General features: G+C 45.2%; 1 protein-coding gene across 8 annotated transcripts in view; it reads right to left on the bottom strand.

The window, feature by feature from the left end:
* The window catches only part of NTAQ1 (N-terminal glutamine amidase 1), a 42,787-nt gene extending 29,933 nt beyond the window's left edge, over positions 1–12,854 (bottom strand). For all 8 annotated transcript variants that reach the window (XM_035011869.1, XM_035011870.1, XM_035011867.1 and 5 more), the window contains exons 1-5: positions 12,610–12,854; positions 7,986–8,085; positions 6,804–6,854; positions 3,263–3,411; positions 2,483–2,607 (exon numbers count right to left, since the gene is read on the bottom strand). In XM_035011869.1, the coding sequence (XP_034867760.1) occupies positions 2,483–2,607; positions 3,263–3,411; positions 6,804–6,854; positions 7,986–8,085; positions 12,610–12,698 (514 nt within the window). In that variant the 5' untranslated portion in view covers positions 12,699–12,854. The remainder of the gene's footprint in view (positions 1–2,482; positions 2,608–3,262; positions 3,412–6,803; positions 6,855–7,985; positions 8,086–12,609) is intronic.
* Positions 12,855–13,545: the final 691 nt, after the last annotated feature.

Genomic DNA, 13,545 nt, shown 5'->3' with positions numbered 1-13,545 from the left:
TAAGGCACCCCCCTTTTCTGTTTTGTTAAGACTCTTTAATGTAATTAAATAAAAACTGATTACTATCTGTAGCCATTCATTATGTAAAAAGATCAATGTATTAAACACAAAATATAAAGAAAATTTTTTTTAGAGATCAAGGTATAATAAATAAACATCTGTCTCTTCTAATCTCCCCCATGAGGCACTATAACATTTCTGTTTACCTAACACTGATCCTCCAGCTTGGCTCAAATTAGCCAGTGTTACTAGACATTAGGAAGCAAGAAGATCGGAGGTATATGCGGACAAGAGGCAGGAAAGGACTCAGAAAGAGGGGGAAATTTGGTGTGCTCTATAATTCAGCCCAAGACTTAGGAAGTGTCTTTAAAAACTGAGCCATCAGTGGCTAGTGCTGGAACTGACTCTTCAGGGCAAGGTGATACGACTATAAATTTCAGTTTCCTTCTCATTGGGGGAAAAAAAATAGTTCCTTTCTTTAAAATACATTAAATGCTGAGCGCCTGGGTGGCTCAGTTGGTTAAGCGACTGCCTTCGGCTCAGGTCATGATCCTGGAGTCCCTGGATCGAGTCCCGCATCGGGCTCCCTGCTCGGCAGGGAGTCTGCTTCTCCCTCTGACCCTCCCCCCTCTCATGTGCTCTCTCTCTCATTCTCTCTGTCAAATAAATAAATAAAATCTTTAAAAAAATAAAAATAAAATACACTAAATGCTGAACTGAAAAGAGTGGTCTTGCAGACATATGGCCACCAAAATTATTAATCATATAATCCTAATGGTCAACATATCAAATGTACTAAATTCAAGCCCTAAGAGTCAATCCCACCACTGAATGCAGGGGATGGAGGGAAGTGCTATTAAAGTACCTGAAACAGGCATTAGGGTTCAATATTTTTCTTGAACCATTTTTTTTTAACCTTTTTTATTTTTTTGTAAAACACTACTAATTAGCTAAAAGTAACTCTCACTTATCCTAACTTCAAATACATTCCTTTGATAAACACAGCATTTGAAGTACTGAGTTTACCACATGAGAGAACATTACAGTGTCGTTAAATTATGACATGGGAGACCCATATGTTCACCCCACACTTCAGAGCAGATTCCTTTTAGTTTCGATCTAAGTTCAGGAGGTCCCTGATGAACTAAACCACACACAAGGCAGAAACCACCACCACCATGCCCCCTCTTCATCCTGCCTAGCTGTGCATCCGAGGCAAAGGGCTTAACCTTCATGCACCTCACTTTACACATCTATCAAATGTGGAAAATAACGCTTGCCTGAGCTGTGGTAAAAATTCTATTAAACTACTATGTAAAGTGGCTGGCACCAAAGCCTGGCACAAAATAGCATCTACTGGGCATTAGTCATCAAAACCAAAAGGAATGACTCAAAGAGGATCCGGGCTGACAGGCTGGTGTTTACTGAGTGCTTACTACGTGCTAGGCTCTGTGCTGGGTGCTCACGTCTGAAAGAGAAATGGCGGGTGGCTGAAGGCACACTGTCCCAGGCCACACCCTATACGGCAGGTTGCCTGAGACTAAAAGGAAGATCTATGACACCCCCTCCTAACCTAGGAGCTGTCCCCAGTGCTAACGCTGAGGCTAGCAAGCAGGCTGGCAGACCCAAAAGCAACTCCAATATAAATGTTTAAAATCATGAGAGACAGTTTTTCAGAGAGAGCCTCAAAAATCAGTTTGAATCCTCTTTCAGTTTTCAAATACACCAAATATATTTATTTTCTTCCTTGCTCAACTCTGAATGCCACTGTCCTATTTTTCTGGTATGTTGTATAGCTTACAGAGCACTTTCATACAGAAGGTCCCATCCCCACGACGGGATGACCTCACCAAGAAATGGCAAACGTTGAGAATTACTTACAATCATCAATAACGTTTCAAGCTCGTGTGAATGCCAAACAATAGTAATAGGGTGAAGAACTCTTTATCTACTTAAATCTCAGAAATTAATTGGACTGATATCTAAAAGCACATAAATGTGATGAGTGGTACAATAAAACCTGCTAGATCTCACTTCCTTCTAATGCAGATTTTATCACAGAGCCAGGGAAATGATATTTCACATATCGCAAGGATGCCCTAGGGACTTTCACCCTCACGTGAAACCCCACCATGGCAAGGTGCTACTTGTCCCACTGTTAAATGACCCAAGCGCGCAGACCTCCTGAGGCCGTGTCCCAGCAGGAGGCACAACACCCCGGCAGGGTGCAAGGCGGCGTGCAGCTCTCGTGGGTCTGCTCCTGAACACCTCCCCTCCCTGCAAGCTCTTACGCTTTCCAGTCCTGTTCTCTGTGCCTCAATTTCTGAACCTAATAAATATGCACATCTGTGCTCCCTCTTACCCTCTTACGACTCAGGGAGTTTCATACAAAGAATAACACACACTTCTTGTCCCTGGTTAAGAGGCAATGCTGATCTGCACGGTGATCAGAAACCTCTATGAGAAGGCATCTTTGGCTCACCTCCAGTTTCAATGCAGGGATATGATGGAGGAGGTTCTCTCCAGTTCCCACTGGAATCTTTCATGTGAGATCGGTCAGAAGCAAAGTTCTTCAAATACGAATCTGCACGGATCACTCTAAATTTCCTGCAGATAAGGCAACATTCATTTACATTAGGAAGGTTTCATAGTAAAATTCCCACTCAATTTTTATACAGACTCATTTTCTATGACATACACAAAAGTACCCAGGCATTTTTGTACTATTAGTAATACACAAATATCTATGGAGCTTTATCACCTGTTAAAGAAACCTTGAGAAAGGATCAGCTGAAATCCAAAACTACACAGGAACAGAAATATATCCAGGTGCCTTTCTTTACTCAATTGTGTTTCAAGCGTAAAGGGCATAATGTTCAGGTCCTGCCATCACAGACCCCTCAATTTTCTCATCATTAAGGTCACAACCCACACACCCACCCACCCACCCACATACACATGTATGACAGAAATCCCCAAAATGGCTTTCAGAAAACATTTGGGATCTCATCACACACATTTTTAAAAGAATGCCAACCTTTTATATGTTGGACAACTCTTAAAACTTCAAAACATTTTGAATCTTCTGTATAGCACATCATTTTTAAATATCAACTCAATGGCGATGCCAAATCAAGTGATCTTTGCAAAACAAATGCCAAAGAAATAGAAAATCACATACAGACACACTCACACAAACTCTCTGTATAACTGTCAAGGTCTAACTTCAGAAAGTAGGTAAATCCATCCTGAATCTCCTCACCTTCTAAACTGTGGATGGATGTCCTCGTCAGACTTAAAGGCATCTTCCACGTAAGTGTCAAATGGACAGGGAAATGGCAGCACAGTGTCAAGATCATAAATGAAGCTCTGTCCTCCACTTGAAACATGAAGCAGGACAACATGGTAATCCTAGAAGTAAAAGTTGCTGAGGTTAACCAAGTTACTTCATGATGGTGAATTCCAAGGTCACAGTAATAACTCATATATAATCATTAACAATGAATACAAGACTAATACAACCCTTCTTAAAATAGCAAAATAAAACAAAGCAAACACAAAACCCCCCAAAAAGACTAAATGTCCAGTGACAGGGAACACTTAAATAAGTAGTGGAAATGTTCATATACATTAAATGTATACCCTTTGACCTAGCAATCTTACCTCTAGGAACCCATCCTACAGAAAAAAAATGGCCATACGCATGTAAAGGTATATATATATACAAAGAAAATCTCTGCAGCACTGGTTACAATAGTGAAAATTCAGAAACAACCAAAAGCCCACCATGAGAGAAATAAACCACAATGCAGCCACCAAAAAAAAAAAAAAAAAACTTAGGTAAATTTATGCAGAAAATGGGAAAATGGATATGTTACATAGTCAGATGGGAAAAGTAAATTGCAAAATATGTACATTAGTTTTTTAAAAGCTATGTGTATACAAAGACACACATGTGCATTCTAAAGTACACATGCATGCATATGAATACAGAGCAAAAGGTGCAAGGATACCCTCCAAGTATTAACAAAGGGGATTGCTTGGGCGAGCCTGCAATGTGAAAGAAGAACTTTAAAGTGTTGTTGCTGTTAAACAGGCCAACCCCAGTCTGTAGCCATTAAGGAGGAAAGATGAAGACAGTGTCCCCTGTGCGGCTCGGCTGGGACGCACCACTCAGTCCCCGACGCTGGGCACTGCCCAACACCAGCTAATGGCTAGAAGGGACGGGAGGGAAGTTATGAAGGGGCATGAGGGCAGTCAAATGCTCTGAGTCCCTCGGAAGAAAGGCGCTCTCACAGAGAACAGGACTGGGAGATAAAAGGCTCATAGTACCGCATTAGTCCCACCACGTTATAGTTCTAGTACTTCAGGGCTTATAGAGCACTTTCTCAAACGTTGTTTCATCGACCCTACGATGGGAGGAAGGTGATTAATTAAGACTGGAGATGCTCTGCCATCAAAGCCTAAAGAGCTTCGTTTGGCTCCAGTGCTATCTTCGTAAGGCAGAAATAGCATCAGAAATGGATGGTTATGCCCTGCACTTCCCTTAATGCATGCTACCCTCCAGATAAATAAAGTGAGAGCGGCCCCCCTTCCACTGGGTGCGTCCGTGTTATTCCCGTCCTTCCGCAGCAAGCTTTCCACCTCTCCCCCCGCCGCAACCATCCCTTGCGTGCTGGCTCTCTCCAGGAGTCTCCAGTCTCTGCCTCATCCAAAACCTGTTTCTCTCTTGACATCATCTCCCTCCTATTCCAGTGGCTTTGAAGTGCATATTCTCTATTGTCTGTGAGAAACTGTGTAACTGAAGTAAAGATGCAAAGATGAGAAAGGAAAGTCCTGACCCTCGAGGAGCTCGCGGAGCAGAGAGTGGGAACCAGTCAAGTGCTGCGGACAGCGTGAGGGTGGCAAAGAGCAGGAGGCTACAGGTGAGGGCCTTCAGGTCAAACCTCGGCCCCTCCCCTTCCCGCAGACTGCTGCTGGGACAATTAAGGAGATTACCTACGGAAACACTTTTTAAAAGCCAACCCAGAAAGGGAGGGGAGTGGGGCCCAAAAGCCAAGGAACATGTCACTGAGGAAAGGCTGCCACGGCTGAGTCCTGCCTGAGGGGAGTGTGTTCTGGGAAGAAAGCACAACTTGTGGAAAACGCGTAAGTAATGAATACCCACAACCTCCCAGTTAGTTTGGGTCCATACCCCCACATCCCAGATGGCTGGCGAACTGGAGAGGGAAAGCAGGCCTCCACTCCAAGGCGCCTTTATAGCACAGATGTGGAGTCAGGGAATACAGATCAACGGCAGCCTCGCTCTCTGAGTTGGGTTCAGCACCTGCCCAGATGCCTGGACGAGACCAAGCTGGGCTAGGGGAGGGAAACCCACCTAGAAGGCGATCAGCTTCTTGGGACTGGGTGTCTCTACCCACTCGGGGTACTGATTTCCTACAACAGGACAGCAGTGAGGCAAAGATACATTTGCCGGAGGGTGTGGGGGGACTTCTCGTAACAGGAATCTCATTCTGGGGTGCCATGAGATGCTGTTTAAGGGGGACATGACTACAGGTCCTTTCCCTGCAAGTTTCTCTAAAACGAGAAGAAAGACCATGACTCAAAGTCAGCTGAGTGGTTCAGCAACAGGGATGACTTCTAGGGCACGTGGACAGTCTGCAACAAGGGTTACGTAGCAATTGTTGCTAACAAGAAAAGCTTGAGCACCAGTACCAAACAATGTACCAGGTACCAGAATAATGCCTCCCACGCATTATGTCACTTAAGACTCGCAACTGGCCAGAGGAGGACACTGAAGGTAAGAAGATAAATAACATGTCCAGTTCATAAAGCCACCAATGGGGGGACTGGGACTTAACTCCAAAACTGGGTTTGGGCTTTAATATTAGCACAGCAAATCACCTGCTGGTAAAGGAGGCAAGAATGTGAGCTCTGTGAGGCCAGGGATTTTAGTCTATTTAAATATAGGTTAAATAAATGGATGAAACCAATTCAAATGATACCTTATTTTAAACAAGTATCAGAAATAGATGCTGGTATGGAGTTTTTCTTTTACTTTATCTTCATGTTATTAGCATAAACAGTTCTTCAGGGGGACAGGTTAAGGCGACACCTAGATGTGTACTAGAAAGGACCCCAGGCTGAGACCCAGTCCTGCCACTGATCTGCTAGATAACTTCGAGCTTCTCACTCTTCTTCAGGGCTTGTTTCTTCACCTGAAAAATGGAAGGGCTGCAGTAGATCCAGGTTTTTCAAATGCTAGTCATGGTCACTCACAAGTGTGCTAAGAACACTAACTCCTGAACCTTCTCTAAATCAACTAAATCAGAAACCTATACTTTTAACATGATATCCAGATAATTCTAATTGCAGCTGGACTAGATATTGCTGAAGTTCCTTCCAGTGTTAAATGGATAACAGCCTAGGAGATCACAAATATATCTGCCACATCAGCTATTTAAAATCTTTCCTATATGGGGCACCTGGCTGGATCAGTCGGTAGAGCATGTAAAGCTTGATTCTGGGGTCATGAGTTCGAACCCCACATTGGGCGTAGAGCTCACTAAAAAAAAATAATAATTAAAAAAATAAAATCTCTCCTGTAATAATAAAATTAAATGAAAACGTGTCTGTAAGTACTACCCTAGACAAAATAACATCTATTCCCAAGAGGTCAATTATCAATAATTATCATAGCCTTTCTCTACTGCTCTAACCACTTCTGCTTTAACAAAACATAGAGACTACTCAGGAATTACAAGTACTAATGCACCAGAAGCTCTCTGAATTGACCAACTTACCCAGATCACAGGTCCATCTCCAGGTCTTGCCTGTTGTTTCCAGATAGGTATCTACAAAATATAATCAATTTCATAAGACACAACTTCAGTTATACCACTACTACATTCTTTAAAGCAATACAAAAATATAAAATATTTCTAAGCAACCAACAATCAGGTGAATGAAGAAGAAATCTAAATCCTTCGAAGTGTTCTTAACAATGAAAATGCAAAAATTATCTGATGTTCTTTGGAGAGTAGACAGAGAGCTCAACAGGGAATCAGAAGGCCTGGAAGGTTCAAGTCTTGCTTTCCTACATTATTTGTGGGACCTCCCTGAGCCTCTATTCATCTATAAAATGGAGATAGTTGTCTGAAGCCTGCCTACTTTACTGTGTTTCCATTAGCATCAAATGAAATGATGCTTACAAAAGTGCTTCCCAGGGTGCCAGGCTGGCTCATTTGGTAGCATATGTGACTCTTGACCTTGGGGTTGTGAGTTCAAGCCCCACACTGGATGTAGGGATTACTTAAAAATATGAATCTTTAAATATTTTTTTAAAGTGCTTTACAAAATATTAAGGGCTTACTTTTTTTTAAAGGCTTGCTTTTTTAATACTTCATGTAAATTTACCATAATTTTATTTAAACTCCAGAGACAAAAACATCTTTACTTCAAACCTGAGAGTATGTGGCTCTAGCCTAAGCAATTTAAAAAGCTCTAACTTAATACCTAAAGAGAGGGGACTTAATCTGTGTATACCGTCATCTATTTCTTTTTTTTTTTTTTTAAAGATTTTATTTATTTATTTGACATAGAGAGACACAGCGAGAGAGGAAAGGCAAGCAGGGGGAGTGGGAGAGGGAGGCAGGCTTCCCGTGGAGCAGGGAGCCCGATGAGGGACTCGATCCCAGGACTCTGGGATCATGACCTGAGCCGAAGGCAGACGCTTAACGACTGAGCCACCCAGGCGCTCCCCGTCATCTATTTCTTGACCTACAAATAAGGGACTAAACTTTTCTAACCCAACTGTGCCCTGAAAGGAAAAAAAAAAAAAAAAAAAAAACTCATTCAAAAATAAACTTTAAAATGTTGCTGTATTTTATAAAGCACATTTTGGGACAGTGCTGACCCCATACTATATTTAGTTCCTATTGTCACCATAAGTCTCGTTCTCTTTCTGCAATCACTCACCAACTTACCATCTTCCTCTCATTAGATATGAAGACAGCATAACACTCTTCTAAAGGATACTGATCATGGTTTTTGATGTATTCACAGAGCTTCCAAATATTTTCTTCACTGAAATAAAATAATAGTTTAATCAGCACAATTAAGCAATAGTGCTCTGTGTCTTTCAAATTTGAACAGAAGACTGATGAAGACATAAAAAAGTTGGAAGAGATTTTAAACACCACCTCATCGAATAACTGACTGATGTTTGACCCTCTTCTAAAACATCCCCAACAAGGTGTGACCCAATTTATACTGTGTGCCGACCTCTCTCCAAACAGAATGCTCGCTACCTGCCCCAGCAGTGCTTGCACATGGAGGCATTTTATAACTGATAAGATGCTACATCAATACTCCCTAAGTTTTGGATCCAGGGACTTGAGATACAGCTGGAATTCCAACTCAGCCACTTACGAGGTAAGAAGCTTTGAACATCCTGACCTGATTATCTGCTTTTCTCATGCGTAAAATGGGGATAATCATATACTTGACAAATCAATGGGGATAATCAATGCGTAAAATGGGGATAATCAAATACTTGACAAATCTTAGTTAATATTGGTTCACTGCTCCCCTTAGGAATGGGGCAGGATGAGTGTGTTGGGGAGCAGGGCTTCTGGCTGGAAAGGACCGGGGAGCAGTTACATGATATGCCGAGGAATTCTTTTGGAGGGAGACTCTAAGTAGGATTCCCTGCATCCCTCTGGTACAAAAGAGGTTCTGACTTTTAGGAAGTCCTTTCTCATACTGAACTGAAATCCATCTTCCTATACTTCTACCCCAGATGAATCTCCTTTTCTCTATGACATGCCTTTAGGTATTTAAAGCAGTAGTCAGAATCACCTAAGCAAAGCAATGCCCAGTGCATCAAACCAAGCCACACTGGTAGCCACAGGCACAGTCCCACACAGGCAAAATCAACCATTGCTGGCAGTATTCATAGCTCAGCTTCTGGATTCTTATCTTTTTCTAAAGAGCCACACCTCACCTTTGTTCAAAATGAGCTGCATCAACACTCTGCTCGTACTCGTGACTCAATCTGTCAAAGCCTAATTTCCAAACATGGAACCTGGATGTTCTAAGACCAAGTTTTCAGAAGACATTTTTCTGTCCAGCCTGCAGACATTCTGGAGTTGATCGAAGACATCTTCAAGAGCTTATGATGTAAAAGCACTATGCTAAGTGCTCGGAGGATGTAATGATAAATTAGAGTTCACAGACAGTGAGAGGAGACATACAGATCCATAAATAAGCAAGCATCAGAGAAGGCCATAAAAGATGCATAGAAGAGAGAGCCATTAATTTTGAAGGACACAGGAGGATGGAGGAGGTATAGGTCAGTGGCTTCTCATTGTTTGTTCCCCTCCTCCAGTCCCAAGGATGAGCACAGAGTTAACGAAGAGTTTGAGAATCCGAGTGTACCACAAATACTGTTGGCAAGCTGAGTACATATGTGGATGGACAAACTTTGTCTATTATTTTTCAAGTATGTGTGAATGTTACAAAGAGAAAAAAAAAACTTAAACATAGGCGTCACTGAATCTGTAGTCCTTTTTTATCAATTTTTTACAAGTACAATTAATATCATATAGGAGGATCTCAAGAAACATTTGATGTTTAAAAAAGGGGGGCCTTGGGGCACCTGGGTGACTCAGTTAAGCATCCAAATCTTGATCTCAGCTCAGGTCTTGATCTCAGGATCGTGAGGTTCAAGCCCTGTGTTGGGCTCCACGCTGGGCATGGAGCCTACTTAAAAGGGGAGGTGGGGGGCGCTTATACTTGGAAATGCTGGGAGTTACTGTTGGGATAGGAAGACCCTCAGATTTGGTGTGAGTCCTAGCACCTCTTTAAAAAAGAGGGGGATTGTAATAATAATGTTCCAACCTACTGGTTGATTATTTTGTAGCAGAAAGACTAACAAAGCAGCATTAAGGTCAAGATTCTGCAAGGGTTACTGGTGATGGGCTGAGGTCAGAGAAGCATGCAGAAAGGAAGGATCCCTGACACACAGCAGGTGCTCAACTGTTCAAAGAATACAAACAATTACAATTGAATTAGACATGCTCTGCAAACCACCTAGTGCCACACAAATACCGGTTACCACTATTATCTTTCAGCTAGATCTGAACAGATAAATAACATCCGACTAAAGAAGCAGAAAAGAGGCATTTATTTCAAGTTATAAGAACCTGCAGGAGCAAGCGTAGTAAGGTGCACGTACCTGATAGATTAAGACAGGGCAGAACACTGGTTCTCAACTAGAGGCGATTTTGCCCCCCAGGGAACATTTGGCACTATCTGGTGACATTTTTGGTTGTCACAAATTGGGTGAGGATGCTACAGGCATCTAGTGAGTAGAGGCAAGGGATGCTGCTACACGCCCTACAATACACAGGACAGCCTCCCACAACATTAGCATGCTCAAAATGTCAACAAAGCCATGGCTGGAGAAGCCCTGGGTTAGAACAGAAGGCAGGTTCAGAATGAGATTGGAGAAACACATGGTGACCAGATCTGAAAGGACCTGCTATGCTCAGGAGACAGACTTCACTGTCTGTGACTGTATTCCTGAAAATGTGATAAATGGACGAGCCTAAGACTCCTCCACTGCACTGTTCACACATCCAGACTCTGTGGAGTGGGACCCTAAGATCTGCATGCTTTACAAGCTCCCAGGTGATTCTAGGGCTCATTTGAATTTAGAACGGCTTTCAGCAGTGTGAAGCCAGCTAAGGTTCAGGACCTGAGGGGATAGGAGAGATCTGGGCAGAGGCCTGTAAGGAAGGACTGCAACAGGCCACTGACAGCCAAGGAGGGCCTGGCCCATGGCTGAAGGAACTTAAAGGAGACCATCTATTGAAGAGATGTCTATTCCCTACCATGCTTCCACCAGATGACTCCACTCTAGCTCTCCCAGCTACCTTGTTCCTAGAATACTCCTGCACACTTCCTTCTCAGAGCCTTTGCACCACTGCTCCCCTGCCTAGAATGATCTTCCTCCAATATCTACAAGGCTCCCACCCTTTTTTATTCAGATCTCTGCTCAACTACCACTTTATCAACCATGCCTTCCTTAAATATCCATCATGAAAAAATGAGTCACCATCCCTTACCTTGCTTTATTTTCTCATAACACTTAACACCAAACATGGTTTACTTGGTTTTGCCTGTTTTCCCTGAACCAAAACATATGAACCACGAGATCTTATAGGGAATTTGTCTACCCTGTGTTGTATCCCAAAGTGCCTACAATTTGCACCACACAGTCCAAGTGCCTCATAAACATTTATCGAATGAATAAATAAAACAATGAATGGACATTAGGGACAAGAACTAAGGGGATTTACTTGAGAGGTAAGACAGAAATAAAGTGCAGTCATTAAGAATCATGGACTCCTATACTACAGAAGTTCCAATTTCAGCACCACCTCTTGCTAGATGTGTGATCTTAAATGCAGCCTCTCTGTGGCTCCCTCTTTTCACTAATAAAATGAGGTAAATGATAGAACCTATCTCCGAGCCATGGATGGAAACACTCGGCACTTGCCCTAACAGGCAGGCAGAGCTGAACAAATGTTAAATTCTTGGTGACACTGGTTTGATGACCAGCTAAAGGAGGAAGTTTTAGATGGGCCTGAGGTTTCTTTTGCAACTGGAAGTTGGGGAAGAAGTCATTACTCGGGTGTGGGAGTGAAAAAGACCAAGGTTCCAGAAGGGGTGATTTGGCCACACAGGTGGCCTGGGACAGGGGTATAGTGTGTAGACTTCAGAGCCAAACTCTCTACAGGTAAATCCCCATTTCTTCATTCACAAGATATGTGGCCTTAAGGCCAGCATTTCCAAGTATAAGCGCCCCCCACCCCCCCCTTTTAAGTAGGCTCCATGCCCAGCGTGGAGCCCAACACAGGGCCTTAGTTGCACCCCTCTGTGCCTCAGTGTTCTCATCTTTAAAAACGGGGATAACAAAAACACCTACCTCCTAGGGTAATTGTGGGGCTCAAATGAATTCGTTTACACAAGCGAATCAAAACAATGTTTGGCACACAGCAAGTGCTATGTAAATGTAATGGGCATGATAATGACAACATGGTGGTTCAAGATGGTTTCTGGTACAAGAAGGCCTGAAATGGATTCCTGGTCGCTATTAGCTGATGACCTTGGGAAAGTTATTTGCAAAATCTCCGTTCCTCCATTCTCTTTCAAAATTAAAATGAGTGTGAAACCGCAAAGGCTCCAGCAGAGTAATTTGCAGAGGTTCTCCGCGCTCCACCCTCCGCCTCCAACTCCCCTTCCCGGCCCCCAAGCACTGAGATCTGCTGAGAAATGTCCAAGCGAAAAGCGCCGGGCATTAGTAATGCACCACCGACCCTAGCATTCCTGGGAATTCCGCCCCTCCCCCCCCTCTCCAAATGCCTACGCTCCACTCAAGAGACGAGGGCTGCCATTCCCGCTCCCTCATCCCACAAGCGGGAAAACCCGCCAGTGGAGGCCCAGAGCGCCCCCAGGGAGGGGCTGAGAAGAGGCGGGGCCCGGCTGCGACGCCGAGACCCAGGGAGCCAGGGAGATGCCGGGGGCTGCACCCGCGCCCCTCACCAGTAGCAGCTGTTGTAGACACAGGCGTCCCGCGGGGGGCTGGCCGGCTGGTAGCGGGCGGCTGCAGCGGCGGGGGCATCCCCCTCCATGGCGGGCTGGCTTGGGCCAGGGCACGGGCCTGAGGCGAAGCGACTGCACCAGTCCCGCGGGCAGGCTTCGGGGGAGGAGCCGGCGCTCGGCGGGCCGCGAGGGTCCTCGGGGCGGAGCCCGGGCAGCGGGTGCAGTTCCCGGGCGCTGGAGCCAGGGACCGGGTAGGCGGGGTCTGGGCGGAGCGAACGACGCAGGTTCCGGGCGCGCGGAGCCCAGGAGGGCGGTGCAAGTTCCGGCTGGATGGAGCCCGGGCTGCGCGGCTTTGGCAGATTCCGGTGGGCGGAGCCCGGGCGGGAAGCGCCGTGCGGGTTCCGGAGCCAGGGCGAAGGGGGCGGGTGGTGTGGGGGGGAGGAGCGGTGAGCGTCGTGGGCTTCCAGCGGGCGGAGCCTTGGACGAGGGGGATTGCGTAATTCCGGGTAGGCGGGACCCAGGCAGGTGGGTGGGGCCATGGCGGGGCGGTGTTGGCGGAGCTCGAGTCCGCTGGGGCGGGGCCGGGCATGCTCTGGGCGGCGGTAAGCGCGAGGACGGGGTTAGGGTGGGGAGGGCAGAGGTCACCCGCAGGTGGCTTAAAGGAGTCCCGGGAGGGCGTGGAATTGGTAAACCGCCCGACCCTGAACGGCGCTTCGGGAGTCTCCCGGAGGCGTCTGAGACCCTCTTCAAAGCCAGGGCTGGGGTTGCTGGCTGTGGAGGAACCAGACGGGACGCGGAAGACTCGACTTGTGCAAGTGAAATGAGAGAATCTTGTATGTGAAAAAAGAAGCTTTAGCAGTTTTATCCTAGAGGCCCCTAGAACCCAGGGCAAGGGGGGAGTTAATTCCAAATACGTCCGCATCGGACGGTTTTATA

This window comes from Mirounga leonina, unplaced genomic scaffold (assembly GCF_011800145.1).
Source record: "Mirounga leonina isolate KUSES-001 unplaced genomic scaffold, KU_Mleo_1.0 Mir_165, whole genome shotgun sequence".
NCBI classification, from domain to species: Eukaryota; Metazoa; Chordata; class Mammalia; order Carnivora; family Phocidae; genus Mirounga; species Mirounga leonina.
Note: the sequence above shows the minus strand (reverse complement) of the source record. Positions and strands in the feature narration are given on the sequence as shown.